This window comes from Lathyrus oleraceus, chromosome 2 (assembly GCF_024323335.1).
Source record: "Lathyrus oleraceus cultivar Zhongwan6 chromosome 2, CAAS_Psat_ZW6_1.0, whole genome shotgun sequence".
Lineage (NCBI taxonomy): Eukaryota > Viridiplantae > Streptophyta > Magnoliopsida > Fabales > Fabaceae > Lathyrus > Lathyrus oleraceus.
In genome coordinates, this window is record NC_066580.1 from 449,807,891 (window position 1) to 449,826,776 (window position 18,886).

Below are 18,886 nucleotides of genomic sequence, written 5' to 3' on the forward strand. Positions count from 1 at the left end.
ACTCATCATCCAAAATAGGGATAAAAGCAAACTCGATTATAGGATGGACATTCGATTCCAAAAAGGGATACGAATCTTACTTGACTGGGGAAGAACAAAAGGCTTCGACCAGAGAGCGCATGAGATATATTATCTATTACCGTCAGAACGTAGATAACATACTCGCATGGAAGATTATCCACAACCGGTTACTGGGTTAATAAAGGATAAATCGACCAAAAAGAAGGGCATCGGGATACCGAAACTGGGTATATAATGATGACCACTCCAGAAGAGAAACAATCGTTACCAACAACAAAGGGTAGACGAGAGATGACTTACTGGGGATAAATGGCTTGATCAGAGCAATTATCCAAAAGATGAGGGAATATCAAAACCGAATATTGGATAATGATAACCATCAAGGAGGGGATTACATCTACCGGGTACTGGGTAGGAAAACCACGGAAAAGTAACCGTCATCGATTAGGATGAGCAAAAGGTTAACTCTGCAAAGGGGTTGAAAATAGGGTCTACGACTACCAGTATGAGGGTAGAGGACCACAAAAATAGGACTTATAACTACCGGTATTAGGGTAGAAGGCCACAGACTCCGCCGGGGATAAGATGAATAATTACTGGTTACTGAGCGATCACTCATTTACATCACAGGGGAGTGCAAGCAAAATCCATAAGAGCCCAATCTAGGGTCAAACTAGATAGGCACACTGAAACAAAACTTGTTCCTATGAGGATATAACTCAATGAGGAACTCCATCCCAATGTATGTGTTAGGAGGACACAGTAGCAACCATCATCCACGAGGGTATAACTCAGTGGGGAATATGGAAGGAAAGATGAACACTTTTTTCTTAAGGGGGCTGACTCTATATGGGGAGATCAGGCACCGACATCTACTTGGGGAAATGTATTACCAACTAGCAGGGGATAACAAGAAAATATATACGGGAAAGAATGCAATCATGGATATCTGAATGTTACCATTATGCATGGTTTATGTATGATGAATGTTGACAAACATACATTTCTAACACAAATAGGTCCAACGAATAAGTACACAAACATCTGGTACTACATCTCAAGAGAGAAAACCAGGACCACAAAGATCTCCGCAGGGGAATGAGCAAAACATGCCAGCTGGGGGCAAAGATCCACAAAAGCCGCCATGGAAACACTTCTACTGGGGACATCATCAGAGGGGATCATGGAACTCTGTGGGGAACAACCACTAAATCAGAAATTTCCAAAGGTCAAATACTGTCCCAAATAATGAGACCATGTCTGCTGAGGAGGGAGAATCACTACTCTGCTGAAGGGAAGAGGGATGAATAGATCTTCCCAACTCTCTGCTAGGGGAAAAAGCCACAAAAGACTTAGGAGGAAGAGTACACCAACATGCCAGGAATATGAACAACTGCCTTACCCTGTCAAGAATCTTACCATCCTTGGGAGAGCACTGAAGATATCCTGAGTATCCCCTTGTCTCTGTGAATGTTCACTTTGTTTAAAAACAAATTATGAAAATTTTAATTAAAACAATGATATTTTTTCAATTAAAACATGTAAAACATTTGTTGAGATGGAAACAAATAAGAGTGCAAATAATTGGATAAAGGCTCAAATTTATTTGATGGAATGGTAGTCTGCAGATGGCAAGACTCCATAGATCTTTACAATCTTGAAATTGGTGATATATGTTGGAAAAGGGATACATTGAACATAATGACCATTTCTCCACCAATTCTGAATCCAATGTATTTGAAGCTTTGGTCGATGATGAATGGGCGAGAATCTCTGACGGCCGACAGTTGTAGAACAAAGTCTTGTCAGGATGCAGTTACTTGCCAAATCCCTATTTTTTACCTAGATTGCCCCATGGTAAGGTACTCAATCTAGCGGGATACATACATTCATTTTTTATGTCTCTAACTTTTGCCTGGATCACCCTTTTAGGTTTTCAATCCACCGAGATGCTCATTTTTGCCTAAGCCGCCCTTTCGGGTTTTCAACTTAGCGAGCTGTTCTGTTTTTATTTTTTTAGGCGAAGTATTTCTTGACTGCATTTGAATTCACAGGACGAGTGGAATCCTCCCCATCCATAGTTGTAAGTATCAAAGCACCACCTGAAAAGGCTCTCTTAACAACATATGGACCTTCATAGTTTGGAGTCCACTTGCCCCTGGAATCGGGCGCAAAAGACAAGACTTTCTTGAGCACAAGGTCACCTTCTCGGAACAAACGAGGCTTGACCTTCTTATCAAAGGCTTTCTTCATTCTCTGCTGATATAACTGACCATGGCACATGGCAGTCAATCTCTTCTCTTCGATCAAATTCAACTGGTCATAATGACTCTGAACCCATTCAGCATCAGCCAACTTGGCTTCCATCAGGACTCTCATTGATGGGATCTCCACCTCTACTGGGAGTACAACCTCCATGCCATAAACAAGAGAGAAAGGGGTTGCCCCTGTTGAAGTGCAGACAGATGTACGATACCCATGCAAGGCAAATGGCAGCATCTCATGCCAATCTTTATACGTGACAACCATCTTCTGGATAATCTTCTTGATATTCTTATTAGCAGCTTCAACAGCCCCGTTCATCTTGGGTCTGTAAGGCGAAGAATTATGATGCGCAATCTTGAACTCACTACATAGCTCTTTCATCATCTTATTGTTCAGGTTAGATCCATTATCATTAATGATCTTATCTGGCACACCATATCGGCATATGAGTTGATTCTTGATAAACTTCACGACCACTTGCCTGGTCACATTAGCATATGATGCTGCTTCCACCCATTTAGTGAAGTAATCAATTGCTACGAGAATAAATTTGTGTCCATTGGACGCTTTCGGCTCTATCATGGCAATCATGTCGATTCCCCACATGGAGAAGGGCCATGGTGATGAAATCACATTCAGAAGCGTCGGAGGAATATGAATCTTATCCGCATAAATTTGACACTTATGGCATTTCTTCACATACTTGCAACAGTCAGACTCCATGGTCAGCCAATAGTAGCCTGCTCTCAACATCTTTCTAGCCATGGCATGTCCATTGGAATGAGTACCAAATGAACCCTCATGGACCTCAGTCATCAACAAGTCTGCTTCGTGTCTATCCACGCATTTGAGCAGAACCATGTCAAAGTTTCTCTTATAAAGCACATCACCATTGAGGTAGAAACTGTCTGACAATCTCCTCAAAGTCTTCCTATCTTTCACAAATGCCCCAGGCAGGTAAATCTGGCTCTGAAGGAAGCACTTGATATCATAATACCATGGCTTATCATCTTGCACTTCCTCTACTACAAATACATGAGCTGGTCTGTCCAAGCGCATCACAGTGATATTGGGAACTTCATTCCAAAGTTTAACCACAATCATTGAAGCAAGTGTAGCAAGAGCATCTGTCATCCGATTCTCATCTCGAGGAATATGATGGAAGTCAACCTCAGTAAAGAATGTTGAAATCCTCCTCGCATAATCCCTATATGGAATGAGGCCAGGCTGATTCGTTTCCCATTCACCCTTAATCTGATTAACAACGAGGGCAGAATCACCATAAACATCAAGATGCTTGATCCTTAGATCAATGCACTCTTCCAATCCCATAATACAGGCCTCATACTCAGCCATATTATTCGTGCATTTGAAAGTTAGCCTTGCTGTAAAAGGTATATGTGTGCCCTGAGGAGTAATAATAACTGCCCCAATACCATTTCCATATTGATTCACAGTGCCATCAAATACCTTACTCCAACGGGAACCCGACTCTGGCCCTTCATCGAGCGTAGGCTCATCACAATCTTTCATTTTCAAATACAGAATCTCCTCATCTGGGAAGTCATACTGAACTGACTGATAATCCTCAATCGGCTGATGGGCCAAGTGATCAACCAAGATACTACCTTTAATAGCCTTCTGAGCTCGGTACTCGATATCATATTCAGACAGCAACATCTGCCAACGGGCAATCCTCCCTGTTAAAGCAGGTTTCTCGAAGATATATTTGATTGGATCCATTCTGGATATCAACCAAGTTGTATGATTCAAGATATACTGGCGTAGGCGCTTAGCAGCCCAAGCCAAAGCACAACATGTCTTCTCAAGCATTGAGTATCGAGACTCGCAGTCAGTTTACTTCTTATTCAAATAGTAGATGGCATACTCTTTCTTTCCTGATTCATCCTGCTGACCAAGGACACAATCCATTGAGTCTTCAAGAACAGTCAGATACATGATCAAAGGTCTCCCTTCAACAGGCGGAGACATGATCAGAGGTTCAGACAAATACTCCTTAATACTATCAAAAGCTTTTTGGCAATCCTCGGTCCAATCATGAGACTGATCTTTCTGGAGGAGCTTAAATATCGGTGCACATGTGGCAGTCATGTGGGATATGAATCTGGAAATGTAATTCAAGCGGCCAAGAAAACCTCGGACTTGCTTCTCAGTTTTGGGCGCAGGCATCTCTTGTATTGCTTTGACCTTTGCAGGATCAACCTCAATACCCGTTTCACTGACAATAAAGCCCAATAACTTACCGGAACGGACTCCAAATATACACTTGTTGGGATTCAGACGAAGCTTGTACTTCCTTAAGCGCTGAAAAAGTTTCAACAGGTGTTCTACATGTTCAACTTCCGTTCTTGACTTAGCAATCATGTCGTCAACATATACCTCGATCTCCTTATGCATTATATCATGAAACAAGGTGGTCATAGCTCGTTGATACATGGCTCCGGCGTTCTTCAAACCGAAGGGCATCACTCGATAACAGAATGTTCCCCAAGGTGTGATGAATGTTGTCTTCTCCATATCCTCGGGTGCCATTTTGATCTGATTATATCCGGAAAATCCGTCCATAAATGAGAAGACATTGAATTTAGCTGTATTATCTACCAACATATCTATATGTGGTAGAAGGAAATCATCTTTCGGACTAGCCTTATTCAAGTCTTTATAGTCCACACACATTCATACTTTTCCATCTTTCTTAGGCACGGGCACAATATTGGCCACCCATTGAGGATATGTAGAAGTCACCAGAAACCCCGCATCAATTTGCTTCTGAACTTCCTCTTTGATTTTCATTGCCATATCAGGATGAGTTCTTCTGAGCTTCTGCTTCACAGGCACACACTCAGGTTTCAAAGGCAGGAAATGTTGCACGATATCAGTATCTAGACCAGGCATATCTTCATATGACCAAGCAAAGACGTCAACATATTCTCGTAGCAACTCAATCAACTCTTTCTTAACAGACTCTTCCAGGAGTGCCCCAATCTTCACTTCTCGCACATAATCCTCAGACCCCAAGTTGACTGTTTCCAGATTCTCAAGATGCGGCTGAATGATTTTCTCTTCATGCTCAAGTAGACGGGTAATCTCGTCAGGAATCTCTTCAACATCATCTTCTTCCGCCTCAAATACAGGGAATTCAAAGTTGGGAGATGGTGTTGGATCATTATGTTCAATGGGTTTGATTAACCTGCATAATGATTTTGGATATAAAAGAAATTTTAGAAATCAAACAAGGCAAATCATTATGCAGATGAAAAGATTGATTTTATTCTTATTTTTTAAGGTTTTTTGTGATCACCAATTTCATGCAAAAGCAAAAAGGGAAAATAATTGGAAAAACAAACATTTAACATGAATTTATTGAATGAAAATATCATTGAATTTATGCGCCAACAATGTCACCACTCCTTCTTTTGGCATGGGAGAAGGGGATTTTTAAACATAATGAACATTACTTTGACTTATGGATAACTGTTGGAATATCCACAACGACCCAATTATTGCAGATCCCTCCAGGGATGACGAAGTTGCCAGAATCCTCTTCGTCCTCTTCCAAAATGGCAGCAGCCTCTTCATCTTGACCAGTGTGGATGAAACCCCCACTCTTGAACAAACCTTGCTTATTGAAAGCACCAGAAGAATACCCTATGCCAACTCGGGATTTATTGTCTTCCAACTTGATCATTTGGCCCAAACTAGCAGTTGCACCATGCTCAATGGCCAACTTCGCATCTTTGTAGGAAGCAAATGAAGAAGTTCCCTTCTTAATAGGCTCAGTAATAGATAAAGCTTGGAACGGAGTTCCGAATTCATCCTCAGCATCTATATAAGAGAAGGAAGACAAATGGCTAACCAGGAGAGCCTTTTCTCCCCCTACCACCACCAGCTTCTTATTCTTCACAAATTTTAATTTCAGATGTAGGGTGGATGTCATGGCGCCCGCCTCGTGAATCCATGGTCTGCCCAACAGACAGCTATACGATGGGCGAATATCCATAACCTGGAAGGTAATCTAGAAATCACTGGGTCCGATTTTTACTGGGAGATCAACTTCTCCAATCACGGTTTTGCGAGACCCATCGAAAGCCTTCACAACTACTCCACTCTGCCTCATGGGAGGCCCTTGATATGACAGCTTCGCAAGAGTGGATTTCTGCAATACGTTCAATGAGGACCCAGTGTCCACCAACACATTGGACATGGCGTTATCTTTGCAACCCATAGATATGTGTAAAGCCAAGTTATGGTATCTTCCCTCCTCGGGGAGATCAGAGTCACAAAAACTCAAGGTGTTACAAGCGGTAATGTTTGCGATAATGCTATTAAATTGTTCTATCGTGACATCGTGATCTATGTACACCACATCCAAAACCTTCTGCAGAGCTTCTCGGTGTGGTTCTGAATTCAAAAGCAATGACAACACAGATATTTTGGATGGCGTTTGTAGAAGCTGGTCTACAACGTTGTACTCGCTCCTTTTGATGAGCTTCAACATCTCATCACAGTTTTCTTTTACATTGCCACTCGGGCCAGCAGAAGCAGGAGTTCTCACCATGGAGGCGGGTTTAACAACAAGTGTCGGGTTCGTAGTGCTCACAGAATTCCCAATCGGGCGTTCAATAAAATCAGTATCAACACTTCCTCGAACATCAGCTTGAGGCTTCAACGGTGCTGAAAATACACGACCACTGCGGGTCAACCCACTGACATCAACAATGTTAACAACAGATGAAGAGGGCAAGGACACTTCTTTCCATTTTCCACTGCCACAGCGTTGTAGCGATAGGGAACCGCTTTCTCAGAAGAGTACGGTACAGGACCGGCAGGCTTGATAGTCAGTACTGGAGAAACCTTCTGCTTGCTACCATCATACTTGATGACAACAGGCTCAGGTATCCGGAATACCGGGGAAATTACATTGACTTCGGGCTCATCTTCGTCAACATTTCTGTTCTGAAGTATCTCAATGACTCATTCGTCCAACATCTCTTGAACATCTCTTCGCACATGGCGACACCCTCTCTGATTGATAAAACAGACTCTGCATCTATCATGGTCATGCTCATAATGGCTATAATCACACAGCAGGCGATGCATCTCAACCAACGATTGTCGGATATGGCTGACATATTTGACCTTATACTTGCCAGGGCATCCCTGGACCATATTAACAGACTTGTCATGCTTTGGCAATGGGTTCTTCTTCACGTTCGGACCTACGTCTTCGAAAAACAAAATCCCACTTCTCACAAGGTCTTGCACCTTGGTCTTCAAGGGATAACAATTCTCTATGTCGTGTCCGGGAGCACCAGAATGATATACACAGTGAAGTTCAGGCTTGTACCACCACTGGGGGTTAGCAGGTACAGCGGGAGGATCTCGCGGAGTAATCAACTTTCTATCAATCAGAGACGGATAGAGTTCAGCATAAGTCATCAGAATTGGATCGAAGGTGACCCTCTTCCTCTCATAGTTGGTGTTGGCATTGTTGTTGTTGTTTCGAGGCTGGTAGGCCTGTTGTTGTGGACGCTGTTGTTGCTGATATTGCTGAGTTTGTGGTTGTTGGTAATGTTAAGCTTCCCTGAAAATAGGTTCTTTATGAGCCACCCGATGCTGACTGTTGACTGGGCGAGCACTCTTCCTCTTCACAGAGGATCTTCTTTTGATATGGGAAGACACAGCATGTGCCTCTCCCTCCTTCTTCTTCGCAAAGCTTCCATATCTCTTTGCCGAAGAGCCTTCTTCTCGGGTTAAGCGTCCTTCACGAACCCTTTCTTCCAATCTCATCCCCATATTCACCATCTCGGTGAAGTCTGACGGAGCACTGGCTATCATCTTCTCGTAGTAAAACAAGATCAAGGTTTTCAAGAAGATCTTGGTCATCTCTTTCTCCTCTAGGGGTGGCACTATCTGAGCTGCCAATTCGCGCCACCTCTGAGCGTATTCTTTAAAGGTTTCCTTATCCTTCTGTGACATTTCTCTCAACTGGTCCCTATCAGGAGCCATATCCACATTGTATTTATACTGCTTGACGAAGGCTTCGCCAAGATCGTTAAAAGATCGGATATTTGAACTCTCCAAACCCATGTACCACCGGAGAGCGGCACCGGACAGACTGTCCTGGAAATAGTGGATGAGCAATTGGTCATTATCAATTTGCGTTGACATCTTGCGAGCATACATCACAATATGGCTGAGCGGGCATGTGTTTCCCTTATACTTCTCAAAGTCAGGCACTTTGAATTTGACAAGAATCTTCACGTTGGGCACAAGACACAACTCAGCAGCACTCTTGCCAAAGAGGTCCTTCCCCCTCAAAGTCTTCAGTTCCTTGCGAAGCTCAAGGAATTGGTCATTCATATCATCCATCTTCTCATAAACATCTGGGCCCTCAGATGGCTCAGAATGATAGATGGTATCTTCGACCCTTGGTAGCGTGTGCACAACGGGAGGTGGCACTGAAAGGACCGGGCTATATGCTGGCAGAGAAGCAAGAGTAAGGGCGAAACCCTCTGGTACAAAGTTGGGGGGCATTCCCTAAGGGAACCCAGCTGACATAGATGGCGCAAAATGAGCCGTTGTAGCAGGCACAGTAGAAGTCACGATCTCAGAAATGACCGTCCTCTGGGGAGGAGTTGATGGCGTTGGAGAGGACTGGCTCTGAGCGGCCAAAAATGACTCCATCAAGGCCGTCAACCTGGCTACCTCCTCTTTTAGTTCGCGGTTCTCTTGTTCTAGATGATCCATCAGTCTTGAAGAATTGGCTCTGGTGTAGTACCGGTGAGTCAGCTTGTCTTCAAAATAAATGAAGAACACAGAGTTAGACCAAAGGACAAGGAGCCGGGAACAAAACCTGCTTATGCACATGTTGCATGCAATGCTCGTGCATATGGTTTGTTTTTATTTCAGAGGAGTTTTAGAGTTCTATTTGCAAATATTTGGAAGCATTAATCATATATGAAAGTATCTTGTCACTAATGTCTGAAAAATAGTTTTACATCAAAGAAGTACAACATGGGTAGCTAGACAAAAATACAAGAGAGAAGGAAAACGATCATCCCATGGATCCCTAAAAACAATCATCCAAAGCACGGGAAACTGGAAGATAAGATGCACGAAGCCTCTTCACCTCCTCCTCATAGGCTGCCTCCATATCTGCCTTTTCCTTGGCGAGTCGATCGTACTTCCTCTTCTAGAACTTGGAAGACTGAGGAAGTAGAGAAGTCCATGCATCATAAGGATCATCAATGACCTGATGCTCATGAAACTCAATCAAAGCATCCTTCTCCTTAATCTGCTGAAGCAACTCTTCTCGTTCACGGATCCAAGCACGTGAACGGTCTTCATCTCTCAAATCCTCTACCCCTTGATTAGGGAGGGTTGAAGGCCCATCCATAATCAAAGGTGTAGGTCTCGGATACTCGTAAGGCATGAGATACTCAGATGCTCTCTTTCTCACCCAAGCAGTATAAGGCTCCAAAGCAATGCAATTCTTAGGACCTAACTCCTTCCTTCCTTTCCTATGAATCTTGCGCCAGACGCGGACCATCCTAACTTTCAAGCCTTGGGGATCTTTACCCTCCTGAAATAATACACCCTCTAACAGAATGTTATTGGGTTTATCCTTTAGGGGAACCCAAGCTGACGACGTGCCAAAACAGGGTTGTAGTTAATCCCACCACATGTACCAAGAAGAGGTACATTGGAGAATTCACCACAAGAGTCAATAATCTGCACACCATCATACACACGATTGTACCAAAAGATATCATCATTAGTGAGAGACATAAGTCTCGTGGACCACCGTAGACATCCTTTGTTTTCCTTGAAAGCGACTGTCTGAGGTAAGTGAGAAATAAACCACTTATACAACAGAGGCAAACAGCACACAATGGCGCCACCACCCTTTGCATTCCTCATATGCAAAGAAAAATAAGTGTCACCCAACAGAGTCAGAACAGGATTAAGAGTAGAGAAAATCCTAATAGCGTTCACATCCACAAACTTGTCGATGTTGGGGAACAACACTAACCCATAGATGAGAAGTACAAATATGGCCTCAAAGGCATCCTCACTCATGGCCTTCCCATAGATAGTAGCTTGAGTAATGAGGAATTCAGAAGGGAGACCTTGAATTCCACTTTTGGTAGTCATATGAGCACCAACTAGAGACTCATCTATATGCAACATGTCAGCTATCTCTTGAGAAGTAGGAACACTCTCCAAGCCACTGAAAGGCAACTGGTCTAGAATTGGTATACCCACAAGATAGGCATACTCCTCAAGCGTAGGCAAAAGTTGAAAATCCGGAAATGTGAAGCAACAGTACAAAGGGTCATAAAACTGCACCAATACACTCATCAACCCTTCATCCACCTGAGTAGTCAGAAGAGGAAGAAGCTTCCCAAAACGAGCTTTGAAACCCAAAGGATATAATACATAGGATGTCAAATTCCTTAGCTCTTTCAAGTCCGGTTGTCTGAAGCTGTACTTCTTTGTATTCCTTCTTTGTCTTTCCATGTCTGAAAATTTTGCAAATAGACCTCTTAAGTTCCTTGAAAATTTTCTTATTATTTTGATGATATGAATGCAAATGGGTGCATGAATGCATGAATGCAACAATCACACTCAAGGATCAAGCAAAACACACCAAACAAAGGTCATGGGATGGATCATGGCATCCTTAATATCAATCATCAATTTTGGTGGATTATGGTTTACACCTTATCAACACCCAAGTTCCATTGATATTAAGGATATAGGAACAGATCAACCATGAATCAAGGGTTTGTTGCAAGTCACGAGCATGGAGTCTCGGTTAAGAACCACCCAAAGGGAGTGTACTAGGGTTTAAACCTGCCAAACATGTTCTACAAGAGGTTCCCATAGTCATCATCCCATCTTTCAGATATTATCGGAGAAAAGACTACTCGTATTCCAAAAATATTCTCAAGAGCGACTCTTATGAGTGTAGTATCGCGTAACAATCGTATCAAATCTTACACTCGAACGACTTTCGCACTACATCCTAAGAATAGGCCAAGATGGGCTTGTTAAACTAAGGTCCTTGGCTTCTAAGGTCTATATTGGAAAGAGTAATGTCTAACCACAACTTACTTGTGTGACATTATTGATCCCAACATGACCTCCACCAAGTGAATGGACTTGCAAGTCAACTTGCTAAGGAATAACTCCACACAAGTCAACAAGACTATGCCATTCTCCTATCCCAAGTGCACTCGAGTTCGGGTATAGAACTCATCTCACAAAGATCACCAAGCATACAAGGAATTAATATTCAAGCAATTCAATCATTACATTCAATACAGTAATCCCAAATTGCACAAAAATATGTCACAAAACAAATACAAAACAATACAACAAACATAAAAAGTAGGCAAAACCCACTAGGTAAATAAGTATCCCCAGCAGAGTCGCCACTTTTCTGTAGCGGGGTATTCGTTACCATTAGAGATATTGACTAAATCCAAGGTAAATCATACAAGTCGAGTTGCCACCTCACTTCTATTTATCCAAAGGAATGGTTAGAAAGCGAACAAAAACCTAAGAGTTTTATCGAATCAAAAACTAGTAAAAAGGTCAGAGATCTGGGTAAGGGGGTTGGTTATGCAATGGGAAGGTGTTAGGCACCCAAAACATCCTAGGTACTCCTAGGGAGCCCTTTTCATATTTGTTGTAAGGTTGGTATTTTGTGAAAATTTGTTTGTGCAAACATGATTGAAGAGATGAGAAGAGAATATACAAATTATTTACATTTTGTGTTTGAATGGATAAACTCATTGCCTACGTACCATCTTAAAAAGATTAGGATCAAAACCTCGTAGTTCGGGGTAAAAATCTCAAAAATGAGTTGGTGAATTAATTGGTCCAAAAGCCTTAAGGTCTTTTTTTATCCAAGGGAGAAAACTCAACCTAAAACCACAAATCCACCATGTGAGGATAGCTTCAACATGCTAGTGAGGGGTTAACCCTATAATAAGCATGGAAGACTCATTGTCCATCACTAAGGATATAGGTGAGTATTACATCTACCACAAGGATAACTCAAACCTAATATCTAAAGGTTGTGAAAAAGTTTTGATTAAGAAAGTGGCCTTTGAAACCACAAAAAAGTATTTGGATGGGTTATATTTACCAATGAAAAGTATTTACAAAAATGGTCAAAGTTGACTTATAAGTTCAATTCAAAATAAGTATTATGAAAAGAAAGTTTGAAAATCAAAAGCATAAGGCTTAGGTTTCTAATGTTGAAAACAAATGTTAAATGTTTGCACAAAAGTTTTGGTTTGGGTTAGAGTGGAGAGAAGAAGAATAATGGCTAAAGTCCTAAGCATACAAGAGGTGAGGGATAAAGAATAAGACCACAGAAGGAGTTCCTCTCTTGAGATCATATGGATGATCCAAGTAGCTCCCATCCTTTGGAATAAGCAATCACAAAAGCATAAACTCAAGCAATCAACAATCAAATGAACTCTTGGAAGGTTCCTCAATGTATCTTGAATCTCTCTCTCTTAGGAGCTCATGGTAATGGTTCCTCAATTTGGCTCAAGTGGAAATCCCTAGCACAAAGAAACACACACATCAAAAGGTTCTATTTACAAATAAAAGAATGGACAAGAGGGAGTTTAGAGTATGGTCCTTTCAAAGTCATCTTCAACATTAAGCATTCTAAAGGCATGAGGCCTAGTTGCTCTTTGACATTTTAAGCACTCTAAAGGCATGAGGCCTAGTTACTCTTTGACTCCATTTTTGCATAGTGAAGGTCCTAAAGTCTAAGTCCAATTTGTCCAATTGTTTGCATTTGGTTCACAACAAACAGACAAACACAAGCACAAAAGATATATACACAATTATATGCTCAAGTGAGCAAAAGGCAAATGGCATTAGCATAAACATGTGCTCAAGTGAGAAAAGGAAAAAGGCAAATGGATAATATGTGCAAGAATAGTAAATTGCATAAAAGTAAATGTTAATGGTTAATAGTTAGTGTTAGTAGTTAGTGTGCCATAAGGCAGATTTAGCGCTATGTTAAGCAATCGTAATTGGACTTATGTAGAAGTCACAACTATCTAAGGCCGATCAATAATAATGTAGGCAATAACACAAGTTACAAGTCTTGATTAGTGAACCAAGTTCCGACAACTTGCCATGCCAAAAAAAAAAGGGAGAATTGAGCTTGTATTGGTTTAAGTCCTTTGCATGATTTAGGAAACAACCTATCCTTAATGCAAAGCCATTCACTTGATTAATTGATCAAGATGAATTAGATTTGAATTAAGGAAGATTAAGTCTCCCTAATCAATGCTAACTTATCAACCTTCAACTCATTGATCAAAAAGAAAAAAAGAAGAAGAAGAAGAAGGAGATGAATAATGGAAATGGAAATGGAAAGATTTAAAGTGCATTAAATGAAATAACATGTACCAATCCATAAATGTTGACCAATGATATTGAGGATCAAGGTCAAACACTCAAAAACAGAAGTGAGATGAAGATTGGAAGTCAAGGAATAAACAAAATATTTTTGGCATTTTTTAATATCAAAATAAACTTGAATTAAAAATAAAAGAAAGGTCAAACTTCAAAAATCACTTCAAATCAACCTTGAAAGGTCCAAGTGATTTATCCCAAGTTTAATAAGGTCAAACAAAGTTTGACAAAAAATATCAGCATTTTTTAAAGTCAGAAACTATTTTTAATCAATTAAAAATGAATAAAAATAACCTAATTGAACTAAAATCTCAAATAAATCTCAAATCAATTAAAAAATTGATGAGAATATTTTTCATAGATCCATCATCATTCAAATAGGTTAGGAAAATATTTTTGTATTTTTTGAATATCAGAAACTATTTAAAATGAATTAAAAATAACCAGAAAAGAGAAAATTCCTAAAAAATATCAAACGTCAAAATAAAAAATATTAAAAATCAAAATTAGAAACTAGAAATTATTTGGAGACGAATGCAATTGGTCTCATATTTTTTGGAATTAAAATGAAGGAGATATGAATTTTTGAAAATAATGGAAATAAAAGAAATTAAATGGAAATTCAGAAAATCAGGAAAAAGGAGAGGCGTTGGATCCAGTTCATTAATTGACCTGGCAGATCTAATGGATCTTAAACGTGCGCTCACCATGGTCCTCAGTCAAATGCATCACATGGACACTTAATAAAAGTCAAAAGATCAAACGGTTGTGATATAAACTGGAGAAAGCATCCAACGGTCCAGGATCAATCTAGCAATGGGACGGTGGCCAGCGCCACCGTCTTCTTCGGCGAGTACATGAACTCCGTCCAAAATTGCAGGTTCAAAAACCTCAACCAAAATTTACGATCCATACATCAAAATGAAGCTGGGGTGATGTACATCACCCCTGTAACCTTGAATCACACTCAAAATTTCTATAGAGTAAGAAATCTGAGCTGGAAGATTCAGGTATGAAAAATACAGTTCAATAAAACACGAAATTGAAGCTACCACCAGCTTGCCTCTCAAGTGAGGACTTCAGAAAACACATTGGCCAGGAAAATAGATCAAAGAGTAATGAGTTTCGAAGAGAAAACCAGTTGATGATCACCTTTGAATTCTGGAGATTTGAGCTTGTTTCCTTGCTTCCTTTGGCCAAACAGAAGATCAATGGAGTATGAGAGAGAGGTCTAGGAACTTTAGATCTAGAAATTCAACCTGATTTAGTTGAATTTCAGATCTGAGAAATTGAAGAAAATTGAAATAGTTCCTTTAGGTGTGACACGGTTTTGATTTCTGCAGCACTTCAGGTTGATTCATGGATGAAAATTGAATGGAATGATGCTCTTATTTATAGATGAAGAGGCAAGGCAAGTGTGATTCAATTCGTGTGCATGGCAAATGGATACTCTTTGCATGGGCTTGCATGGTCATTCAAAAGGCCCAAATTCAATGCCAAATGCAATATGAGACATAATTGAACTGAAATGGACGTGTAATTGGCAATGCACAAGCTTGTATAATGAGTTTCAACATGTTATGCACAATTATGCCTAAAACTTCTCCTCTTCGAAAATGCCATTTTCCAAATCCAAACATGAGCATGTGAGTAATGGTTGGAAAGGTCTTGATGTAAGGAACAAATGTTATGTTGGGCAAAAATCCATTTGAAGTGTGGAAATTAGTGAATTTTGAGTTTAAAGTGCAAGGTGCAAAACATGTAAACGTGAGGTTTCCAAATTTGGCCAATGTTCAAGCCCCTATGTTTTGATGATGAAAATCTCAAATGAAAAACCATTCAACATAAAAGTTGTAGATCTTTTCAAGACAATCAAAATGGACTTAAAGTTTGCATCATTTGGATTTTTGATGAAAGCGTTATGGGCACTTGAAGTTGGACTTTTTTGCCTTTCAATGCATTTGGTCCAAAGTGACCTATAATGTTTTTCATTATCACATGTATTTTCTTTGAGATTTTGAAATTTTGTTAAACATAACATTTGAATTAGACATCTTAATATTTCCAATGAATTTGATACCACCTCAAAATCATAAAAAATGAATGAGTTATGTTCTTGGGAAGTTGACCCAAAATTAGGGTTTCAATCCAAATGACCTATAATGTCTTGGAATGAATGATGACCTTCCAAGCTTCAAATCAATTTTTGATGAACATGAACGTTGTTCATATTGTCCTTAAGAACATTTTTTATTTTGGAATCATCTCCATTTGACCAACACATACAAAGTTAGGTCTCAATGCATTTCAAAATAGTGAGATGAATTGACTGATCAACTTTTCAAGTCCACAACTCATATCTTGATGAATTGATGATTGAATATACTCAAATAAGTTCAAATATGCATGAAATGATGAATTAAATAACTTCCCTTGATTGTATTTGATCATGGGCTGAGGTTGCTTCAAGAACAAGGCATTGTGGTACGCAGATGAACTAGGGCTTCCTTGGGAAACAAAACCTCAAACCCTTTGACTTGCTTTGATCAAAATGATGAATTGAGATACTAGGGATGAATATTTGATGAATGAGAGCTTTGGGAACCATTACCATGCTTGCTTTCATCTTCATTTGGCCATATCTTTGCACAAAGGATCTCCTTGAAGCTTTTGACCTTGTGATTGCTCAAGCTACAAACAAGAAATGTTAGTGACATATTTTTGTGCTTTTGGTTAATAAACAAAATAAGAAAAGCAATGATATACAATTAAAACATGCTTGGTGATCTCAAACCACTCACAAGAGGTCCCACCCAAAGGTAAGAGGAACCAAGATGCTTATGATCCTTGAGGCAATGCAAATGCAATATTATGATGCCATGAGGGATCTTAGGGACAAAATTAGGGTCTTACACCTAGGTGCCTAAGGGTTTGGACGCGGAGGCATCCTTTGGAGTAGCTGGGACAACATGTTCTGAATGTTAACATTGACAGAGTCCTGTTGATCCAGTCTGGCTCAAACTATCGGTTATTCTTTCTGCAGTTCCTCTAGAGTCTTCAAGACCAGAGGGACGAACCCAAAAATGGAGTGCTCCCCCTGAGTCAGTTCATCAGCGTTGGCTTTGGCAGTAGCTTCTTCAGCAATACGAGCTTCTTATTCAGCGTCGGCTTTAGCTTTTGCCTTAGCCTCAGCAGCAGCAGCATCAACAATAGCCTTTGCTTTAGCTTCTCTGATTCTCTGAAGTTCTTCTTGACGCACTTTCTCTTCAACTTCCTTTCTTGCCTGTTCCTCAGCTTCTCTGGCTAGGCGCTCTTGGAGTCTGATCCCAGCGTCTCTAATGAAGTCGTTGCAGACTTGTTCAGAGAGGCCTTTCAGCTTGAAGGCTTCAGAGGTCATCCAACTTATCACTCTTCTTAACTAAAGACTCTGCTTAAACTAAAGACTCTGCTTAAACCTGGATTATTTCTTCAAGGGTGGGAGTGGTAGTTTCTGGTTCAGTGGCAGAGGCTGGGGAGGGTGAGGAGGGTGAAATAGGGGCACTTAGATTAAGTGTGGGAGTTGTTGGGTCAGCGGAAGTGATGGGTGGTGGTATGTCAGAGTGGGTTGGTTCAGATGGTTGTGGTTCAGAGTGGGTTGTTTGTGGTTCAGATGTGGTTGGATTTGGATGTTTCGGAGGTGGGGAAGTGACTTCAGTTTCAGGTTCAAGATGTGATGGCTGTTGAGAGGCCAAAGCACGGGCTTGGAGCTGAGCCAGAGTGGGGGATTGAGGGTCAGATGGTTCAGTATCAGAGGAGAGTTCGTAGTAAGGTGGGGATTGAGGAGATGGCGATGATGATGGTGAGGTGGTTTCATTTAGCATTTCTGCTTCTGAAACTGGTAATGTTGTGGTGGCGAGGTTGAATTTCAGAGAAGGTGGGTTAGAAGATCTGGTGGTTGAGGGAGGAGTTTCAGCAGGGGTGCATATGGGAGTTGTTTGGGGAAGAGAAGAAGCAACTGGTTTAATTTTGACAGAGGGAAGGAGAGATGCAGACTTACCTGGAGAGCCAACCAGAGGAACTAGGGGTCTTGATCCAAAGGATTCTCCCACCTTAGCTTTCTTTGCCTTCTTGGACTTCTCAGAGGACTCTCGCATCCTCTTCATGAAGTTTGGTGGATGCTCAGGTAGCCAGTCCACTGTGAATTCAGAGATATCCACCCCTTGATTGGCAAGGTCCTGTAGATAGTAGGCTACTACCTCTAGAGGATCAATCTTGGAGAACAGGTAGAATCCATTGGGAATCTCCCTCTGATATCTGAGTGCTTCCCAGGAGGTATCAAGTGTTGGTTTGGCTCTGACTTGATCAATGATTCCCATGCTCTTCAGATTTCGAGCATTCAGAGGTCTTCCAGTGTCAATGGTGACATCTTCCATGAGTCTAAGCTGAATCAGGTGGTCCACGAGGCCACTCTCGATCAATACATCAGATATCAGTCTCCCTAGAGGGATGTAGTTCCTTGTCTTCATGTTGTTTCTAGTGTCTTTAACTGAATCTTTGAGGTACTTGAAGAGGAGTGCAGGTAGACAGAGTTTCAGACCCTTGTGAATGCAGTACAAGATGCACTTCTGATCTGTGTTGATATAGTCAAAAGAGTTTGAAGCAGGACAATGATGGATGGTGCCTAAGATGCTTGCCTTCAGCACTCTGTTGAAAGATGGTAGGGTTTATTTCCTGGGACAAGTACTTTGCCCTAGGGTTTTTGTTGTAGATGCGTCTTCCTCCTATCTTCTCCATGTTCAGAAGGGAGGCAATTGATTTTTCAGTGATGACTATCTTGACTCCCAGAACGTAGGAGACAATGTAGTGATCATCTGAGTCTGCGAAACACCAGAACTCCTTCACCAGATTCGTGTACACAGGCCCATAGAGGCGTTGAAAGTAGGTTTTCCACCCTTGCATTTTCAATTCTTCAGTGAGGTCGACGCCATTACGCTTCATGTTTTCAAAATTAACCAAAGTTTCATATAGAACTTCAAGCTTATCAAAGGGAGTTGCTAGATGAATGTGGGGCTCACGATCAAGGATGTGGGGTTCCCTGTAGATTGGAGTTGAGACGACGCCGGTGGTTGCAGTAGTTTGTTGGCTA

At 41.0% G+C, this 18,886-nt stretch overlaps 1 protein-coding gene across 1 annotated transcript; it reads right to left on the minus strand.

Moving 5' to 3' along the window:
- Positions 1-16,915: 16,915 nt before the first annotated feature.
- Positions 16,916-17,903, minus strand: LOC127123670 (extensin-like). The gene is made up of 2 exons (XM_051053870.1): positions 17,217-17,903; positions 16,916-17,137 (listed from the first exon to the last, which is right to left on the minus strand). The coding sequence occupies exons 1-2, from the start codon at positions 17,901-17,903 to the stop codon at positions 16,916-16,918; spliced, it is 909 nt and encodes a 302-aa protein (XP_050909827.1).
- Positions 17,904-18,886: the final 983 nt, after the last annotated feature.

What these genes read in the sequence shown, in the direction of transcription:
- LOC127123670 (XM_051053870.1), bottom strand. Translation starts at nt 17,903, where the DNA reads ATGAAGAGGATGCGAGAGTCCTCTGAGAAGTCCAAGAAGGCAAAGAAA. An exon ending in CCCTTGAAGAAATAATCCAG is followed by an intron (nt 17,138 to 17,216) that starts GTTTAAGCAGAG and finishes GAAGCCTTCAAG; the next exon opens with CTGAAAGGCCTCTCTGAACA.